This window comes from Narcine bancroftii, chromosome 2 (genome assembly GCF_036971445.1).
Source record: "Narcine bancroftii isolate sNarBan1 chromosome 2, sNarBan1.hap1, whole genome shotgun sequence".
Classification (NCBI taxonomy): domain Eukaryota; kingdom Metazoa; phylum Chordata; class Chondrichthyes; order Torpediniformes; family Narcinidae; genus Narcine; species Narcine bancroftii.
The window spans coordinates 275355337-275377372 of NC_091470.1; the positions used below are offsets into that span (position 1 = coordinate 275355337).

The following is a 22036-nucleotide window of genomic DNA, read 5'->3' on the forward strand; positions in this document are numbered from 1 at the left end:
GACTATTTTGCAATTAAACTGGGCCAGAATAACACACAGGCTTATGCACTTCATTCCAAGTTAAATAAAAACTTTTAAGAAAAAAAGTTATGGCAGTATTCACTTGCTGGTATCTTTATCAGGTTACGGCATGTTGTAAGAATTTTGTTTAATTAAGTTTGAAAGAGGGAATCATTCCTTGGCACTCAAACAAAACTGCAGGAAATGTCAATAAATAATTAGATCATTTTCTGAAGAGAGGAGCGATTTTCTGTCTCTTGAGTTTGTGCCAGACACCCTTCACTTAGAATGGCTGAGGGCAGGTCTGGGTTTGATGGGGTAGGAGGGATTGTTTAAGATGTAGAGTTGTGGTTGTCCCATGAGCCCAGTACCTCAGGCGTGAGATCTGCATTAACGATCTCCCCTATGGCCTGAAGATGCCTTTCAGCTTTGTCCCAATGATGTGTCAAATGGGTCAGAGAGGGCTGTGATGTGAGGGGGCAAGTAAACCGGCACACATATTGAGACTGAACACACTGAGAATGCATGCACATGCATATGCACACGTGTGTGCACGCACAGATGCGCACACACATAGAGTCCCACACATGGACACACAGACAAATATACTCACATATACATAAACCCACAACCACACACACCCACACATCCACTAATACAGACAGACATACACACACACACACCAAACACACATGCAGACGAACACACACACACATCCACTAATACAGATAGGCATACACACACACACACACACACACGCACACACACACACACACACACACACACACACACACACACACACACACACACACACACACACACACACACACACAAACACACACACAAACACACACACACTCACTCTCTCTCTCTCTCTCTCTCTCTCTCTCCCTCTTTCTTTCTCTTTCTCTATCTCTCTCTGCAGGGAGAAGGTGCAAACTCCAGGCCATACTCAAGGCTGGGATTGAACCTGGTTCTCTGGAGTTGTGAAACATTCAGTGGTGGGAAAGGCTCAAGGGACTGAATAGCCTCCATTCCCTTTGTTCCCAGATTCCACAAACCAGACTGGTCACTGAACCTGAAGTAAAAATATTGCAGATGCCATAACCCTGAAATGAAATGGAAAATGCTGAAAATACTCAGTAGGTCAGGCAGCATCTGTGGATGGAGAAAGACAGGTTGAGGGTCTATAGAAACAGAAAAGTTTTAAGTTGCACAATGAAGAAGGTGGGTTTCAGTGAAGGAAAGTTCTATGATAGGTAAGAGAGAGAAAGTAGAATGAAGAAGGGGAAGAAGGTCTTTGTAGGGCAGTGTCCAAGGTTGCTGTTTTGCTGGGTTGAATCGACATGGTGTTCTGGGTCAGTGCTTTGGACTGTGTTATGTAATCTATGTTTGGATTTGTTTAATAGTTACTTTAATGTGTTTCTATTAATTAATATCCCAGTATGTAAAGTTTACTGAAGATTAATGATTTGTTTTGAGAGAACAATGATTTACAATGTTTAGGTTTTGAATCAAACCTCACGACTGGAAATCCAACTGTTGGAGAATTCCTTATTCACGAACAAGCTGGAGAAGGAGATGCTTCTGCAGACGAACACCCTCCACCAGCTTCGTGATAAGAGCAGGTAAACTCACTGATCCCCCTCCCACCCTGAACCATAAGACCATAAGACAAAAGGAAGTAATCGAGTCTGCTCCACCATTCAGTCATGAGCTGATCCATTTTCCCACTTAGCCCCACTGCCTATCCTTCTACCCATAACCTTTGATGCCCTGGGTAATCAAGAACCTGTTAATCTCTGTCTTGAATACTCCCAATGTCCTGGCTTCCACAACTGCCTGTAGCAACAAAATCCACAGATTCATCACCCTCTGGCAGAAGAAATTCCTCCACACAAACTTATTACTGATTTCCCCCCACCAACACTCAACTTTAAACCAGGAGGCCCTTTAAAAGGGCCAGACTCCTGAAAATAAGGGATAAAATTCCTACATTTAGGGAGTCAGAAACAACAGTAATGTTTCAGGTCCAGTGTAGAAAATCCTTGGTGCGGTCTCTGCAACACCTTGTACAGTTGTAACACACCGCTCCTGCTCCTATACTCGGTGCCCTAACCAATGAAGACTAGTGTGCCAAACCCCTTCTTCACCACACTGTCTGCTTGTATTACCACTTTGAACAACCTGCACCCCCCCAAATCTCTGTTCCGCAACATTCCTCAGACTCTTTTCATTCAGTGCCCTTGCAAAACAGGGAGACAAGTGCCACACCTTGTAGTTGGTTCTCTGCCTTTCCTTGGCTCACTTTTGCAGTTCATCCAGATCCTGGTGTTATGATAGATAACCGCCCTCACTGTCCACCGTACCAAGTTTGGTGCCATCCACAAACTTCCTAACTTACATTGTCATCCAAGTCGTTAATATAAATGACAAACAAAGTGAACCCAGCACCAATTCCTACAGTACACCAATGGTCACAAGCCCACAATCTGAGTAACATACCCCTCATTACCATTCTCTGTCTCCTACAACCAAACCAATTCTGTATCCAATTGCCAGCTCACCCTGCATCCCATGGATGAATCCACCAGACACAAGTCCTGATGAAGAGTTTTAGTTCGAAACACCAACCATTCCTTTTCTCCCATTTCTGCTGCCCGGCCTGCTGAGTTCCTCCTGCAGGCTTCAGAATCCAGCATCTGCAGTCTCCTGCATTTCTGCTACATTGGACCTTGCCAATCACATCAGTCCCATTCATTGGCCACTGCCCTGCAAACAATCCTCTCCTAGGTACCTATATGGGTCCCAGTCTAAGGTCCTGAGAGACACTGTTCCCACACACTCCAAAGGCAGCATCTTTCTGAACAGCTATCATCATCACTCTCTAAACAAAGGTTTCTCTCACATCCACCGTGACTCTTTTGTCCTCGATTTCCCTTGCTCCTTGATGGCTTGCTGAAGGAAAGGATGTGCCAACACACTGTCTAAACCTGGCCAGTACATTAGGGTGATTTTATTCCATGTAAAGTACACAGGTCTATGGCCTGTCCTGGGCAGTTGAGTATCCATTAGCATATTTTGACTGAAGCTGGATAACCACAAAAGGCAGGAAGGAATGGCAGTATCAATTGGCAGAGACGATACCTCTCAGCCCAGTGCTTTTGAACTGAAAGACATGGCCCTGTGAATGTCCTTCCACTGCATCACGTTCATCTTGAATTTAAATCAGGATGGATGGGTTTTAGGGGCGAACTTTGGCTGGTACTTTATAGTTTGATAGCCCTCACACTGGCTGACATCAAACCTTGAGGTCCATGAACGATTCCAATAGCTATCAGACACTTGAACCTCCCCTTGGTACATTAATCAGGGGTTGTCTACTCTACACCATTGCAAGTCACTTTTTGCACAAAAATTACTGTGTATATTTATTATCTAGCTTGTGAATTTATTGTCTCTTTTAATTTAATTCAACTAGTTTACTAATTATTGTTCTAAAAGTACCAGCTCGGCTGCAGCCAGCAAGAATTTCATATGTACATTGTATGATATGTATGACAATAAATTCATCATCATTAAAACAGTCCGTTATCTGAGCCAAATGGGCCTTAGGCACTGGAAACATACATAGAACATTGAACATTACAGCACAGCACAGGCGGGCCTTGCTTTAAGTCTGTTTTGCCCAGAACATTTCCTCTAATCTGCTCCAATGTCATGGGAACTCTGGCCACGGGAGATCTGGCCACTTCTTACCAGGTCTGCAGCTCCTAAACCTGCTCGGGAGTATCTTGCTGGACTTCAGTGGACAAGAATCGTTCTGATAAAAGTTTCCCATTTTCTCCATTTACTACTGGTCCCCTCAAAGTGAGAAACACAATATTTCCCAAGAATAGTTGATTGCTGTCCAAGCTTTCTTGAGCAAGTTAGCACATTATTTTGTCAGTTGAGACCTTTGCACATGAAAGTCATTTTGTAAACATTAGATTTAAACCAACTCTTGGGACCTTGGCTGCTTTGACGTTCACTGAAGCTTTGAAACTTTATTTAACTTTCAAGCTTTGATTCACCTGGAATAAAAGGACACTGAGAACTGAATACTCAAGAGTATTGCTTTTAATTCTGGTTGCTTCATTAAAGCAAGGAGGTGGATGCTTTGGGGAGGGTGAATAAATTTACTAGGGTGTTGCCTAGATTGGAGAATGTGTCTTATGGAGTAAGGTTGACAGAGCTGGAGCTTTTCTCTTTGTAGGGACAAAGGATGAGAGGTGACAATATAGGTATATAATGAGGGGCTTAGATCAGGTGGGCAGCCAGCTCCTTTATACTGGGGCAATGATAGCAAACACCAGATGACATCCATTCAAGCCGAGTGGATGAAAGTTCAGGGGTGATGTCAAAGGTATGTTTTTTACTCAGAGATGCCTTGAAGGTGGAGGCTGGCAAAATAGGGACATTGAAAAAATTCTTAGATAGGCACACAGATACAAGGAAATAGAAGGTTATGGATGAGAGGGAGGGAAGGATTAAATTGTTGTGAAAGTCCTGCCCGCATGCTGCTGGAATGATCTGTGTCCTGACTTCAAATTCCATCATATCTTGGGACATCAAAGTCATATTCCATCCAATAAGACATTTTCTAAAGCATCCCTGCTGCTGTAACATAGAAAATGAAATGGCCAATTATGTTCTCAACAGGATCTGATAAACAGCAAGTGGTAATGGTCAGATTTGGTGATGTCTGTCAGACGGGCATTGGAGAAAATGTTGTTCTTTTGCAAGGGAGACGAGCAGGGAGGGGTTTGCCAATATTTTGTGTTGATATTGGTACCAAACACCACAGTGGAATGTTTGCAAGGGTGCAGTGCTCTTCTCTGTTTGCAGGGAAAGTAAACATGATCCAATCATGTGGAGACGCACAGGAGACTGCAGATGTTGGAATCTGAAGCCAAACACACTCTCTGCTTGAGGAAATCAGCAGGTCGAGCAGCATTAACGGGAGAAGAGGGCTCTATGTTTCAAGCCAAAACCCCTTGATACAAGTCTTGAAGAAGGGCTGTGGCCTAAAATGTCCACCATTCTTTTTCTACCTACGATAGTGCTTGGCCCACTGAGTACCTCCAGAAGGTTGTGTGTTTCAATTCTTTTAAGAGTGTTTACTTATGTAAGTAAATAGCCCTAACTAAAAGAATATTTTTATAAGCTAAAAAACATTTCTGATATTCATTTTTTTTTGATTCTGGGCATTATATGCAAGGGCGGCATTTATTATCAATCCCCTACATGCCCAGGAGATGATGGGGTGACGTGAGCTGCTACCTTGAACTGCTGTCGTCCTTCTGGTGAAGGAGTTCCCACAGTGCCAATGGGGAGGGATTTCTAGGATTTAGACCTAGTGTTGATGAAACACACAAATATTCTCTGCTTAAGGTGGAGTGTGACTGCCAGGGAAGCTGCAGGTGGTGGTACTCCCATTGAACTTTATTTGGCCATGTTGGCTCAGACAGGTTAAAATAAAATTGACATCCATATTACCTGTAAATACAGTGCAAAATAGTTTTCGAACAGAAAACTTAGAACATTCCAGCACCGTACAGGTCCTTCGGACCACGATGTGGAGCTGACCTATATTAACCTAGTCCATAACAATTTAATCCTTCTCTCCCTCCTGCCAATAACGTTGTATTTTTCTTATATCCATGTGGCTATATACGAGTCTTTTGGATGTCCCTATTGTACCAGACTCCACCACCATCCCCAACAATGCATTCCAGGTATCCACCACTCTCTGTGTAAAACAACTTACCTCTGACTTACCTCAAGTTTCCTCCATTCATCTTAAACCAATGTCCTCAGGGACTTGCCATTGTCACGCCAGGAAAAAGGTGCTGTCTGTCCACTCTATCTAAGCTCCCCCAATATCTCAAGTTATCTCTCCTCCTTCCTTGCTTTGTTTGTGAGCTTACTTTAATCATTCCTGCTATTCGTGACAAGATGTCACAGTCCCTCATTGTTGGATAACGTTCACACACGTTCAAGTTCATTGTCACATCTACCAAGAGACAGTGATAGAGGATGTTTTGTGAGCTGACCAGTGGACATCTTGTGTATAGTACAAGTCGGACAGAATTACAGGGAAAGATTGATTAGTATGGAGCAAAGGCTACATAAGTTTGCTATTCTGGAGTTCACTCAGAAGTCTGAGTGACAATAGCAAGAAAGAAACTGTCCTTGAATCTGGGAGTGAGTGATCTCACACTCCTGATGGGAGGGGATGAAGAGAGAGTGGTTGGGTGGGATGAATCATTTTATATGTTGGCTGCTTTTCCAAGACAGTGGGAGTTACAGACGGAATCGTTGGAGGTGTGTGATCTACTGAGCCACACTCACAACCATCTGTGGTTTCTCATGGTCTTGGGCGGAGCAGTTCCTGTCCCACGCAGAGCGGCCGCCTGACAGGATGCTTTGAATGGTGCATCTGTAGATGTTGTTAAGGGGGGAAGGTGACATGCCAAACTTCCACAGGCTCAATTAGGCCAAATCTTCACAATCAATTCCCCCAACATGTTATCAGACCATTCTCACTTATGTTTACAAATGGGCGTTCATTGGTTGAGGGTGTACAGGTTTTTGTGAGGAGAAGGTGGGATATCTGAGGGTGTGTGAGGAGGGTGTGGGAGGAGAGGTGGGATATCTGAGGGTGTGTGAGGAATGGGTGGGATATCTGAGGGTGTGGGATATCTGAGGGTATATGATATCCTGAGGGTGTGTGAGGAGAGGTGGGATATCTGAGGGTATGTGAGGAGAGGGTGAGATATCTGAGGGTGTGTGAAGAGAGGATGGGATATCTGAGGGTGTGTGAGGAAGATGTGTGAGTGGGTGTGGGATACCTGAAGGTGTGTGAGGTGCGTGTGGGATATCCTGAGGGTGTGTGAGGAGGATGTGGGATACCTGAGGCTGTGTGAGGTGGGTGTAGGATATCTGAGGGTGTGTGAGGAGATGAGATATCTGAGGGTGTGTGAGGAGGGGTAGGATATCCTGAGGGTGTGGGATATCTGAGGGTGTGGGAGGAGAGGTGGGATATCTGAGGGTGTGTGAGGAATGGGTGGGATATCTGAGGGTGTGGGATATCTGAGGGTATATGATATCCTGAGGGTGTGTGAGGAGAGGTGGGATATCTGAGGGTATGTGAGGAGAGGGTGAGATATCTGAGGGTGTGTGAAGAGAGGATGGGATATCTGAGGGTGTGTGAGGAAGATGTGTGAGTGGGTGTGGGATACCTGAAGGTGTGTGAGGTGCGTGTGGGATATCCTGAGGGTGTGTGAGGAGGATGTGGGATACCTGAGGCTGTGTGAGGTGGGTGTAGGATATCTGAGGGTGTGTGAGGAGATGAGATATCTGAGGGTGTGTGAGGAGGGGTAGGATATCCTGAGGGTGTGGGATATCTGAGGGTGTGTGAGGAGGGTGTGGGATATCTGAGGGTGTGTGAGGAGGGTGTGGGATGACCCATGGGTGTGTTAGGAGGGTGTGGGATATCCTAAAAGGGCGTTGAAGGAGGGGTGGTTCCCTGTAAGTGTGATGGCCTGTGTCTTTGCTCTTACTTCTCCTTATGAGGACCTGGCCTTCATGTCATAGTCATATAACATGGAAACAGGCCTTCCAGCCCAACCTGCCCATTCCAACAAAACTATCCCACCCACACTAGTCCCACCTGCCAGCATTTGATCCATATCCGAAACCATCCTATCCATGATTCTATTCAGTATTTCTCCTTAAATGTGGTAATCATACCTGGCTCAGCCACCTTCTCCATCAGCCAATTCCATACACCCACCACACTCCGTGTAAAAGAGTTGTCCCCCAGTTCCTGTAAAATCTCTCCCCCCTCACCTTAAACCTCTGTCCTCTGGTTACCGATTCCCCTACTCTGGGCAAAAGACTCTGCGTTCACCCGGCCTATTCCTCCATGATTTTGTACATCTCTGTGGGATCACTCCTACACTCCAAAGAATAAAACCCCAGCCTGCCCAACCTCTCCCTCTAGCTCAGGTCCTTGAGTCCTAGCAACATCCATGTCATTCTCCACTGCACCCCCTCCAGCTTGACAACATCTTTCATGCAGCATGGTGACCAGAACTGTACACAATACTCCAAACAGGGGCTCACCAAATCTTATACAACTACAACTTGACTAACCTTCCCCCCCCTCCCCCAACATGTATGTACCTGTACTCCTTGACCCCTCTGCTCGACACTTCCCAAATCTCTACCATTCACCATGTAGGTCGACCCATGTTACATCTTGTAAAATGCAACATCTCAGATTTCTCTGCATTAAATCCCATCAACCATTCCTCTGCCCACCCATTCAAGATCCTGCTACAATCTTTGGCAATCTTCACTCTCTATAATATCAGACACTTCATTGCCATTTGCAAACATGTCATGTACATTTTCATCTAAATCATTGATATAGATGACAAACAGCAATGGGCCCAGCACCGAATCCTGTGGCACATCACTGGTCACGGGACTCCAATCTGAAAAACAGCCTTCCACCATCACCCTCTTCTTTCTACCATGAAGCTAATGTTCTATCCATTCTGCTTTCTCACCTTGAATCCCATGTGATCTAACCTTCCAGAGCAGCCTACTGTGGAGAACCTTATCGAACGCCTTGCTGAAATCCATGCATACAATATATACAACTCTGCTCTCCTCAACCTTCTTGGTCACATCTTAAAAAAAAAACAGACTCAGATTTGTGATACACAACCTCCCAGTTACAAAACTGTGGACACTATCCCTAACTAGCCCTTGTCCATCCAAGTGCATGCCTATCTTATCCATCGGGTGACTGGGGTTTGATGTGCTTCCTTCCTCCCCCTCCCTCCCCACCCTCCTGTCCTCATCCACTGTCAGCTTCCTGGAGCAGAAGCTCCTGGCAATGGAAGGTGAGCACAGAGATGCAATGGAAAGCCTGAAGCAGGAGAGAGGCAACCTCCGGGAGCTGGTGCTGCGGCAGAGTCACCTGATCAATGCGCTGGAGACGCAGCTGGGTTGGGCCACCACCAACAACACCAGCCTGCAGAAGCAGCAGAGGCAGCTCGACGAGACCCTGCACAAGCTCTTGCAGCTGGTCTCACCAGAGGCAGGTGAGCGGACTTGCCCTTTACACTAGAATCAACATGGTTTCCTCATGAGAAATGTTTCCAGACCTTACAGTGCAACTGGTACAACACACAGACATGGCTGGAGCAACTCCGCAGGTCAGGCAGCATCCACGAACAGCAATGGGCAATCAATGATTTGGGCCTGAATCTCTCCTCAGTTGAAGAATACCTAATGTGATTCCTGAACTGTCCATTGCTTTCAATGGATACTGCCTGATGTACTGGTTTCCTCCAGTACATCTATGTCTTGTTCCCAGCATCTACAGATGTCTATTTATCTACAATATCATCAGTCCATGTCTTTCTTTACATTATTGTGTCTCAGACCACCACCTACCTTTCAATGCATCTATGAGTTATCAACAGAGTAGGTACATTTCCAGAGGAGCTGTCGATCTGTTGAGGTGGAGTCTCTCATCTGGTCAGGTGGGGGCAAGTCATTGGTAAATACCATCAACAGCCCTTTGCATTTACTATATGTAGTGTCTTTAATGCACCAAAGTTCCCAGCAGCAATGTTCAACATGGAGCCATAGCGGGAGATAAGATTTTTTTAAAGGAAGGTACAGGGAGGGGAATTAGTCAAACTGCATGGAAACAGGCCCTTTGGCCCAAGTTTCCCACTCTGGCCATTAGTGCCACCTGCCTGATTTTGGGCCATATCCCTCCAAAATATTGTATCCATATACTGGTTCAATATTTTCTGGTAGCCCATTCCATCCACCCACCACTCTCCGTGTGAAAAAAGGTCACCCTTCAGTTTCCTGCTAAATCTTTCCCCCCCACCCCCCCACCTCCACGTTAAACCCTACTCTGGGCAAAAGAATCTCTGCATTCACCAGATCTATTCCTCCCATGATTTTGTACATGTCTATGTGATCACCCTTCATCCTCCTGTGCTCCATGGAGTAAAGCCCTAACCTGCTTAACCTCTCCCTGTACCTCAAGTCCCAAAGTCTTGGCAACATCCTCATAAATCTTCTTTGAGGAGAGAATTGCAGAGTTTGGAGCTGGAGCGATTGAAGTTGAAGTTGAAGAGCTCAAGATTGTAACAAGAGGTCGAAGAGGTTGTGGGGTGGGGGAAGATGGCAGGGAGAGGGAGAGGAGGGAGTAATTCAGAAACAAGTACATGGCATTTAATACTCTGGCCTTGACGAATCAGAGGCAGTGAGAGTTAATGAAGAAGGGTGACGGCCATTATTGAACTAGTCCAAGTCTGAACCATGGCTGTCTCTCAAGTGAGCCGGGACTATTGAAGGATCAGGAATGTTCTCTTCAGTATTTAACACTCCCTCACTCAGAGTTGGCATTGGTTGGTTTTTTCGTTTGTGGGATCTTTCTGTGCATAGACTGTGCTCTGTCCATTAGAAAAGTGATTATGCTTGAAAGGCAGACATTGGAATCTGAAGGTAAACACATTCTGCTGGAGCAACTCAATGGATCGAGCAGCGTCAGTGGGAGAAATGAAATGCCAGATCCCTTAATCGAGACTATTCCATCTTGCTAAGGTGAGGGCCCTCTGAGTTCCTCCAGCAGGGTTTGTGTTGCTTCACTTGGAACATACTTCACTGGCCTTGAAATGCTTTGGGACATCTCCCTTATTCTCTGACATCCCAAGGTATAAAGACCTAACCTGCTTAACCTTTCCCTGTAACTCAGTTCCTCACATCCCAGCAAAAATCCTTGTAGATCTTCCCTGTATTTTTTCAATCTTATTGATATCTTTCCTGTAGGTAGGTGACCAACACTGAATACAATACTCCAAGAAAGGCTGCAGATGCTGTGATTGTAGTAAAAACACAAAAATGCTCTCCTCCTCCACCCTCCCCCCACCTCTGGCACACAGTGGCTGCAGTGTGTATGTCACCAAGTGCCCTGTCATCACTCCCCCAGGCTACTCTTGACAGCAGTTCCCCATCCCATTCTCATGCCAGCATGTCTGTCCATGGTCTCATGAATTGCCAGACTGAGACCATCCTCAAATTGGAGGAACAGCACCTCATATTCTGCCTGGGCACCTCCAACCAGATGGCATTAACATTCACTTCTCTGGTTTCTGTTAGCCACATCCCTCCTTCTCTTGTCTATCTCTTTTCCTATCCCTATGTCTCATTTCTCCTTAGTCTGTAGTGATACAACCACAACACCGGCCACGCTCCCACCAGCCTACTGCAGGGGGCAACCACTGTACCTGCAGGTAGGCTAGCTGGGAGGCTGTCATCACCGACCTGTATATAGACTTGAGCCAGCCCCTCCCGGGTCAGTTGGACGCGGAGCCAGCAGAGGACAATCGGGCACAGGTGGAGGTGGCAAGATATGACAACTGGTGTGTACAGTTTAAGTCGATTAAAACCTGTAATACAGTCTTTTTTCGTGTTTTGTGTTTGCTTGCTGCATCACAGCGCATCACACTCTGTCTGTCCGTCTCTCTATCTTTCCCTTTCTCTCTGTCTCCTTTCCTCCAGCTCTGCATTCATAGAGCGACCCCCCCCACTTCCCATCAATTCTTGCCTTTCCTCCCCTGTCCACCTATCCATGTCGTTTGGCCTGTTGGCCCTGTGCTCTCCCCTCCTGCCCCCTCTTCCCTGCACTTTTATTTAGGCACTTCCCTGCTTTTTACTACACCTTAATGAAAGGCTTAGGCCCAAAACATTGGATAGATATCTTTACCTCCAATGGACTCCGTGAGACCTGCTGAGTTCCTCCATCATCTTTTGCGTTTTTACACAATATTCCAAATTTGGTCTCACCAATGTCTGAAACAACTCCCTGTACTTTATGAAGGCCAATGTGCCAAAGGACAGTGCGGTACAGTACTGACAGTACTACATACTATGTTGTGATGACCGATGTATTAACTGTGGCTATGAGGCAAGGAAGCCTGTACTGAGTGTGGGCTCCAGACAACCCATGGCCCTTTTATCAAATCAGAAGTGTGAAGGAACATAATCCACATGCATCTCCATCTTGAAAAGCTCACTCCCCCTCCAGGATGATGCATCCCACTCAATTGGCTCCCCGTCCGCTCCCTTCCTCCACCTCCAGTGCATAGTGGCTGCAGTATGTATGTCTACAAAGTGCCCTGTCGTTACTCCCCTAGGCTACTCTAACAGCATCTGGCAAGTCTGTGACCTCTCCCATCAAAGGCAGCAGGCATACTAGCACACCATTTCCTGCAGGTTCTCCCCATAGGTTCATGGAAAATAGAGCAGGAGTGGGCCCTTAAGCTCTTCAAGCTGCTCCACCATTCAATAGGATCATGGCTTAGAATATGACTCAGTCCTCTATGACTGCTTTCTCTCCATACACCTTGATCCCTTTCGCCATAAGATCACACCCAACTCCCTTTTGAATCTAATGAACCGGACTTTCTGTGGCCTGGAGTTCCAAATGTTCACAACTCTCTGAGTGAAGAGCTTTCTCCTCATCTCTGTCCTAAATGGCTTCCCCTTATCCAAAAGCCATGACCCCGTGCTCTGGACTTCCCTGACATCAGGAACATTCTTCTTGCTTCTATCCTGTATCGTCCTGTCAGAATTTTATATGTCTCAATGAGATCCTCTCTCATTCTTCCAAATTCCAATGAGTATAGCCCTATTTGTTCCAGTCTTTCTTCATACGTCAGTCCTGCTATCACAGCAACCAGTCTGACGAACCTTCACTGCACGCCGTCAATAGCAAGATCGTCCTTTCTCAGATTGGGAGACCAAAAATGTACACAATACTGAAGGTGTGGCCTCACCAAAGCCCTATACAATTGCAGTAAGACCTTCCTGCTTCTATATCCTGCTTTTATATTCTATAAAGGCTGTTTGTTTTTTCACTGCCTACTGTTCCTGCATTCTAACGTTAAATGACTAATGAACCGTGGCACCTAGGTGTCATTTTGCACACCCTCTTTTCCGAATAATGACTTCCTGATATTGCCACCAGTTGAGAAGCTCACATTTATCTACATTCTACTACATCTGCCATACAACTGTCCACTCTCCTAATCTGTCCAAGTTGCCCGACAGTCTGACGGGCAATCAATAACCGCAAGCAGACTTGAAGCAAGTGATTAAAGTCTTTAATAACCCAAAACAACAGGCACATCTTCACATGCTGCTGGCCTGGTTCCATGGCAGGTATGAGGGAGGGACTAAGGCGACTCTGTCTTTATTGGGGAATTTTACAGGGAGGAGTTACAGGGTCAGAGGTGGGCCAGCCTATACAGTATAGTAATATCATGCATGCAATGCCATTTTCCACCACACAGGCTTTTGGAATCTTCCTCACAGCTCACACTGCCACATGGTTTAGTGTCATCTGAACATTTAGACATATATTTAGAGATATCTCATCTAGATTATCAACATTTATTGTGAATAGCTGGTGTCCTAACACTGAACCTTGTGGCTGATGCCTGTCAATCTGAAAATAACCCATTTATTCCCACTCTCTGCTTCCTGCCTGCCAACTAGTTTTCTCTCCATCTCAGTACATTTCCTTCTACACCACATTCTTTTACTTTCACATCAATTCCTGTGCAGGACCTTATCAAAAGCTTTTTGACAGTCTAAATACACACATCAAATGGTTTACTGCTGTCAACTCTACATTCTCCAAAGATCCTGGAAGCCACACACATACTTATTTGGATTTCCATCACTGGTTTGTCATCATCAGTGGGTGTAAATCCTACAGCTCTCTTTCAAACTCGTGGTTGGAGCACCTTCACTTGAAGGACAGCAGGGATTAAAGAAGGCTGCTCATAATCATTCGGCTCCTCCTTAATCCATCATTCCCCACGAAGTGAAGGGAATTGTTGTGGCCTTTGTTCTAGGATGGATCTTTGTCATTGATTTGAAAATTGGATCTCACTGTGCTCAAATTAACTGTCCTGCTTCTTACCCAAAGGTAGTGACTCCATTTGAAAAATGAGTCCATTGTTCTGGGACATCCTGAGTTGCGATTGTTACAAGCCCAAAGGACCCCAAAATCCAGCAGGAATAGATATTCACCATGACAAATGGTTGCTTAAACAAAAGTTGTTTTTAATTATCTTTAAACATGAAACAGAATCAAACTTTAACTTTTCTTTATTTTTAACTTACTTAATTTAACCCAACTTAACCCCCTTCTAATTCTAAACACACATGCATGTAATGCGTGTGTAAGTTTAAGAAAGTTCTTTGGTTCACAGTCCAATTTCACCTCATTCTTCCAAGTTCTCTGGTTGTGGGCAATGCTTATACTGTGCACAGAATTTAACATGTATAAAGTTCACCAGGCTTTGATGCTCAAAAGGTAAATGGTTACCGCTTAGGAAGGTTCTTGTAGGTTTTGTAGAGAGAGATGTGTGGTTCCAGGATTTCCACAACTGAAGCACCACCATTAGTCACCTCAATGTCTTGCTGATGAAACTTGCCCCATCAGGGTTCTCCAGATAATAACCTCTTTCTTTCAGGTTATCACAGAGTTCCATTGTGTTCCACTTATTCCAAGAGAAACATTAGACAGCTCATTTTCTCCTCTTGCATGACACACAAGAGTAGGCCGACCTCCACTCTGGAGCTTCTGTTTCAGTTTCAACAGGCTTCTCCTGGCTGACACTGTTCAGTCTCCCTCTCTCTCTGAGGCACTGAGACTCTCAAACTCCAGAAAGCCCGTGTGACTCTCTCTCTCTCTCTTGCAAAAAACACCTGACCTTCTCCAGCAAACAATAGAAGTCAATCTTCTGGTTCATCTGTTGTTTTTAGGTAAACAAGAACCTATTAGTGACCTTTCTGTGATCACTCCAAAACTCTGCAAAGAGCTATCAATAGACATCATGTCTCATGCATGTTGCTTTAAAGACAATAGTCCATTTATTTCTATCATTTCTGTAAAGTCACTCATAATATAAATTCTCCAATATTTTCAAATAAGATATTTTAAAGTGTGTGTATGTAACCTGCTCTATCTTTTCCAATTTATCTCCCAAAAATATTCCTAAATATTCTGTCACATGATAGAAATGCGCGCTTGTCCCACCTACAAAGAGCCATTGCATCACAAATTCTGATCCTGTTGCCTAAAAATCCAGTCTAAAAGACTGAGCGAGCCAGTTAGCATGCATGGAAGGCAATAGATAGTTGGCATTTTGGGGTAAAATTCTCAGTTAGGTATGAGAGCAGAAGCCAGAAAAAAAGGGCAGGGGAGAGGATGGAACACCAGCTGGCATGTAATTGATGGATACAGGTAGGAGAGGGAAGAAGGTGGGTGGGGAGGGGAAGGGAATCAAATGGGAATATGCACCCTAATAGGAGAATACAGCAGATGATGGAATGACAGGAAGGAGGTGGGGAGTGAGAGGAAGGAAGGTGTGGGTGATGGGGAGGTTGAGAAGGTGGGTGAGGGAAAGAGAAAGGATCGGGGAATGCAAGGGGTGGGGGGAGAAAATTTTAAAAAAACAAGGCGAGAGCAATACACAAAATGTATTTGCTTTGAGAGCAGCAGCCAAAACCAGCCCTTCGCCTTCTGAGCACCGTGTGTAGTTTGATTGACCGGCTGGTCATTGAGAATTATACCCTGTGGAGCAGTTGAAGTCAGAGGAGCCATTATTTAAATAAAAATAAATTCACATTAAATAACATCACTCAACATCAGCGGTGAGTTGCCAGCACTGTAACAACAGTAGGATGTTCAGTGCATACAGATGACTAAAACATGGAAGAGTTTCAGGTCTGATGAAGTGTTATGAGAAAAGGCTGCATTCCTTCACCACTTGACATTCCAACACTCTCGGCTAAAATGCTGGAAAGTCAACCCCACTGTTCTCGTGTATGTTTAAACTTTTGTGTTGTTTTAAAATAATAATATAAAACATGACATTGTATCCATGCTGGTCAAGTGCCAGGGGAATTAATGCAATCGTTGAGTCGCACAGCATGGAAACAGATCCATCGGCCCAACTTGTCCATGCTGGCCAAAATGTCCCACCCATACTCGTCCTTTCCTGCCTGCATTTGGCCCATATCCCGCCAAACCCATCCTATCCATGTAATGGTCCAATACTTTCTTAAATATTGCAAAAATACCTGGCTAAACCACCTCCTCCGGCAGCCCATTATACAAACCCTCAGGTTCCTGTCAAATCTCTCCCCCTGATTCCTGGCCACTGATTCCTCTACTCTGGATAAGAGACCTGATTTATTCTTCTCATAATTTAGTACATCTTCAGTTCAGTGAAGTCCCATAGTAGGATCTGCACAGATTGTGAGAGGTAAGGGAGGGAGGAAAGAAAGGATCACAGGTTGTGGAAGCTGAACCAGAGCCAGATAGATAACCAAGAAACAGAAGCAAGCTTAGAGGAAATCACACATGGAATGTTGTGTTCTGTTGTGGTCTCCTCATTACAGGATGTAAATGTTTTGGAGAGGGTGCAGAAGATACTTACGAGGATGTTTACCTGGATTGGAGAACATAGATGGAGCAAAGTTTACGGAGCTTATGTTTTTCTCCTTGGAACGATGAAGGATGAGAGATGACTTAATAGAGGCAATATACCGTAAGATTATGAGGGCCTTAGATAGAGTAGGCAGCCGGCAGAAATCTGTGAATAAGCAGGGGGATAGTGACTGAGTCAGAGCACAGGGGAGGAAATCCCGATTCATGTTGCACAATAAGCCTAGCCTTGATATGTCAGTGTTCTAATAACTGTGTTTGGAATTGTAATGTTAAAGGCTGGCTTCTGCCAATTATCTGGATGGTTGGTGGCTGGCACAGAGGAGGTGGCTGAAGGACCTGTTTCCCTGGCTGTATCTGGAAAAAATGTGGTGCCTGTTTCAATATAGGAAACATAGTGATGCCACAAACGATCACGATAGCTTTTTCAGTCATTGGTTGTAAAATCAATGGTGATCAGAATTCTTGCATTCCTTTATTTCAAAACAGTGCCAAAGGGCTGTCGGTACTGACTGAGACAGCAGCTCCCAGAGTGTGTTGCTCCCTCAGTAATGCCCTTCCTACATTGACCTTCCCTGAGTACTACCCCATTTTTTTTTGCCTTTTTGGTGGTAAATCAATTCCGTCCTTTCATTATTCTTAATCCAAAAATTACAGGTACTGCATTAGACAACAACTCAGGCTTGTCACACAAAACAAGTTACAAATTGAAATATAAATATCTCCGTCAATTCTTTCAATCCCTTGGGGAGCCAACCATTCCCGAGTCCCTCCAAACTGCTCTGAGCTCTGAGTGCTCCTTCTCCAGGGATAGACAGACACACAGGTGTCTTCAGAAGAGGGGCAGGCAGTCAGTCTGAGATGAACCCTCCACTGCCCGCTGCCTGGATCTTTACATGACCATCTTGGCCAGGCCCAATATAAGACTGACGAGGACAACTCTCGACCAACCCTCCCCCTACGTACCGAGTGCCCAAAGTTCAGGAGTGTGTGGCTGCAAAGCAGCCAGAACTTGAGGAGCAACCCCTTCAAGCACACTCTCATACACCCCATAGCTCCATGAAACAAGGTCTCAACCAAGTTGCTGAAGGGACATTCAGCTGGTGAGTGTATAATCAACACAACTCACAACTAGACACACTGCCATTGCATTTCATGGGTAAATTGTGGATTTCCTTTTGATTTTCACTTTCGTTGTAATGGCCAGGGTGCAATCACTCCCCACCATTGCCTTTGGGTATTTTCCATATGTGATAGTTGGCCATAGTAGCATTACCACATTCTCATCTTCCAGTGATGTTAAAGAATTCCTGACCTCAAGGGTCATTGACATCGCTGACCCAGCGTGATTTGTAGGGTCCAGGGTCTTTTGGTAGATAGGCCTGACATATTCACAAAGAGCAAACAAATTGGATCATTGTATAAAACAATAGTCGTCAACAGGAGAGGTCAAGCTGCATGTCGATTAAAGTCATGCTAACTCAGTCCTCTTCAGAGTACACCATCCCATATTCCCCACGTCAAAATGAGAGTTTGAAATATGAGTCCTTTACATGAATGATGAGATAGCAGAGCAATGAACAGAAATCCCCTGATACTTCACAAACCGGCTCACTGGTAATCCACCAAAGCCTCCTGAACACCTCAAAGGTGAGATCAAGGCTTCCAGGCCTTTGAAACAGCATCAAAAAGTCATCAATAACCAACTACCAAGTTAATCAGTGATGAACTGATGCTGGAGTGACTGATGTTAAGCTTTTAACGAGTAAATTAGATGAAAGATAGTAGTTCCACAGTGGAGTAAATCCACCCTGGCAAACTCCCAGCTAATTGTTTGAATTGTGTTGTTGGAGATAGCAGAGTTTTACTCACAAGCAGCAGACTTCTTCTGAACAAGAGGTCCGCCAGGGTACCTTCTACACCACACCAGGGTACCTCCTTTCGATTCAAATCCCGTTTCCATCATTTAAATCACTTATCGTCCTCCGTATTTCCAGCAGAGCAGATTGTGATCTCTGCACCACCACTCCCACAGTGTTAACCCACTCAGTACTGTCCCTCCCACAGTGTGACACTTCCCCAGTATGGCACTTGGCATAGTGTGGGAACCCCACAGATCTGCTCTAAGGGAACAATTTGTATCCCTCTACCCCTCCCGATCTAGACTAGACGATGTTGATGAAGAGAAATGGCAGGCTAGGGCAGTGTACAGACCAAAACTACCCCTGACCTCCTCGACCTTTGCTCTCTCCGACCACAGGGAGATCAGTGATGGAAGCGAGGCCATTCCGGGATTGTGCAGAGGCCTATCATGCTGGTCACAACACGAGTGGTGTCTACACCATCCATCTGGGCGAGATGTCGGACCCCAGGAAGGCAAGGCGCTCACGTTTAATTCGCTCTGGGACTGACCCATGCTCCACATGAGGAAGGGCAGTGGGGGCAGACATACAACTCTCCCTGACCCCAGCAGTCAGCATTGCAGACTGGGGTACCTCTGAGTCACCTAATGGGTGTAGGCTAGGGGGCAGAGGGAGTACATCGTGTCTCTCCACGGGTTGGGGCTTGACTTTCGGTGATATATGGACCCCATCATAGGGGTCCAACTATCCTGAAGATTACACTGGGAAAGGTTGGCTCAAACCGTGCTGGTTCTGTCCACCACTCCCCCACTCCCTCCGCCATAGTTCCATATTCATGCTGGGCCAGGTGGTTATCCTCGGTATCTGAGATTTGGCCCCAAGGTGAGCCTCACACACCATGCCATCGATGAAACTACCCTTCCCCCTTGGTGTCATCACCTGGCTCCATCCCAGCCTCACTCATCCAGGGAACCCCTCCCCAGAGATTCTCTCATCTCTGAAGCTGACTGTCCACATAGTCCCATTGAGTCTATCCTCTCAGCACTGAGGATCTTGAAAACCATTTCAATCCATTCCCACAGCAACATGTCTGTCTTTGACTTCATCCATTGTCATGTAAATTTGAGGAACAACTCATTCCTCCTGGACAGCCTTCACCCAAACAGCATGAACATCAATTTCTCTAATTTTAGGTCACCCCATACCCATCTGATTCCACAGTTTCCATCTCTTCTGTACTCAAATATTTTCTCTCTCCAACCTCCCTCCCTTCCTAATGGTCTCTCCTTCTACCTGTCTATCCACATCTCAGACCTTCTGTCCTGCTACCCTTGCTTCCTCCCTCAGTTATGCCACTCTGCTCTCAATCCTCTGAAGGTTCAGGGCACATTTGGCACAGGAATGGAGGGGTAAAAGTGTGGTCTTGTTATCGTGATGCCACCTCTGGAAGGGGACCCCATAGTGGAGTCTTCAGCCTACTGTTAAATCCCAAGACAGGGTGAGGGCAGGGTAATCTGGTGGCTCCACAGCTGATTGCTAGCCTTCATAATCTGGGACCTCTGGCAGGTTTGGTGGCCAAATCAAGGAATGAAGTTTTCTAATGACAAGACAATGGCTATTTATAGGTTGGTTTGTCTGCAATGATTTGTTATTTCTCCTTCTTCATTTATGAACCAATTATACCAGATATTTGTCAATACCTGCACATAGAATAAATTCTTGAGATTGTGGGCCAGGACAAAAGGTACAGTTAATTTTTGAATGTGAAAAATAAAGTCATCAACTCATTTTGTAAACTTGTAAAAAAAATCCTTTTAAACATACTGTGAGTTCTCACATGATGAATTGATAAAACAATGGTGATCCTGGCCAACAGTGGGCTCCAGTTAACTCTTACCTGTCAATTCACCATGTTTGTCACCCTAGAGGGCAATAAAAACATTGCATTTTTTTTCTTTCGGCGCTCATTGCACTCTAACCCCATTCCCAACATCACTATGGATTCATCTGCATGGACTCTGAGCTCATGACTACACCTGCTGATGGTGAGATGCCGATACTGAAGGGATCCTTCAGAGATCCAACACATGGGGCATAAAGTGGGGGTGGGGTGGTTCGGTTTGGACAATGGCTTCCCTTGGAATTGGGAGCCTCATTGCCCTGGTACCACCCCAGCACAGACCCAATGCAAACACCATCATCCTCATACCTTTGTACACCCGTCAGCACCATGGGAAAATAAACTCAGCCCCCTGGAACTGAAACTGAAATCCCAGCCTCCATCCACCACACCTCAAGGGGAAAGGCAAGAAATTGTGTGAATTTTTAAAGAGAGACAATTTCCTTCTCCCTATTTTCTAGAAGGCCAACACAATACTCCCTGCATTAACTCCCTGCCTCAAATCACTATTTCAACAGCACATTTTGCTGTCATTTAGCACTGTACTATTTACACTCTGATCATAAGAAACAAATGTGAAAGTAATGGGTGTTTTGGGTGAGAGTTATGAAGCTTTAATTGACTTCATGAACCATGCCAATTTTCACACTGGTGCTGTATGAGGTAATTCGACTCTCTGGAACAGAGTTTCAAACCCAGCCAGTTTTGGCTACCAACAGGCCTGCTATCAAGTGCAGGAAATTTATCAACGGTTATTCTGTAAACCATCTACCAACCCAGGACAGCTGTATATCTACCCATGATGATTCCCCACCCCCAACTGACATTACAGGGACTCTGCGGTGTTTCTGCTTGTTCACCATGGTGTGTGTTCAGTCAGACAAAAAGCTCAGACATTTTGGCTGTTTTAGAACATAGAACATTACAGCACAGTGCAGGCGCTCTGGCCCACAATTTTGTGCTGACCCACTTCACAATAATCCAATCCTTCCCCACTTTACACCCATAACCCTCTATTTTTCTTACATCCATAAGTGTCTTTTGAATGTTCTTTTTGTACCAACCTCCTTCACCACCACACCCAGCAATACATTCCAGGCACCCACCACTCTCTGAGTAAAAAAAACTTCCCTCCGACATGCCCCTAAACTTTCTTCGGCTCACCTTGAACAAATGTCCTGGGGTATTTGCTATTGTCACCCCAGGAACAAAGTGTAGTCTATTGACTTGTGTTGCCACCATCAGAGAACTAGGGTCCTGAACTCCAAGGTTGCTGGAGTAACTCAGCAGGCTAGACAGCATCCATAGAAAGCAAAAGGTAGTTGTCATTTTGGGCCTGGCCCCTTCATCAGGAATGTCAAAAATCGGGCAGACATCTGAATGAAAATGTGGGGGGTGGGGTGGGGGGGGGTGGATGGGATAGGAGCACAGGCTTCCAGGTAAGAGGCATGCTTTCCCTCTGTTGTCCTCACTGTTCTCAATATTATCTCTGACCTGTTCGCCTATGATCCTCCCCCTTCCCACTCCACCCACCTTCTCATTCAGGCATTTGCCTGAAGTTTGACATTCCTAGAGAAGGAATATTGGTCCCCTTCACTTCCTATGGATGGTGTGGGTCCTGCTGAGTTTTCTCCAATATGTTTGTGCACTGGACTAGACCCTAGCATCTGC

At 45.3% G+C, this 22036-nt stretch overlaps 1 protein-coding gene across 1 annotated transcript in view; it reads left to right on the forward strand.

Moving 5' to 3' along the window:
* The window catches only part of LOC138752685 (angiopoietin-1-like), a 169158-nt gene that overhangs the window by 107805 nt on the left and 39317 nt on the right, over window positions 1-22036 (forward strand). Inside the window, exons 3-5 of the mRNA XM_069915406.1 lie at window positions 1507-1628; window positions 8926-9158; window positions 18864-18979. Coding sequence (XP_069771507.1) covers window positions 1507-1628; window positions 8926-9158; window positions 18864-18979 — 471 coding nt within the window. The remainder of the gene's footprint in view (window positions 1-1506; window positions 1629-8925; window positions 9159-18863; window positions 18980-22036) is intronic.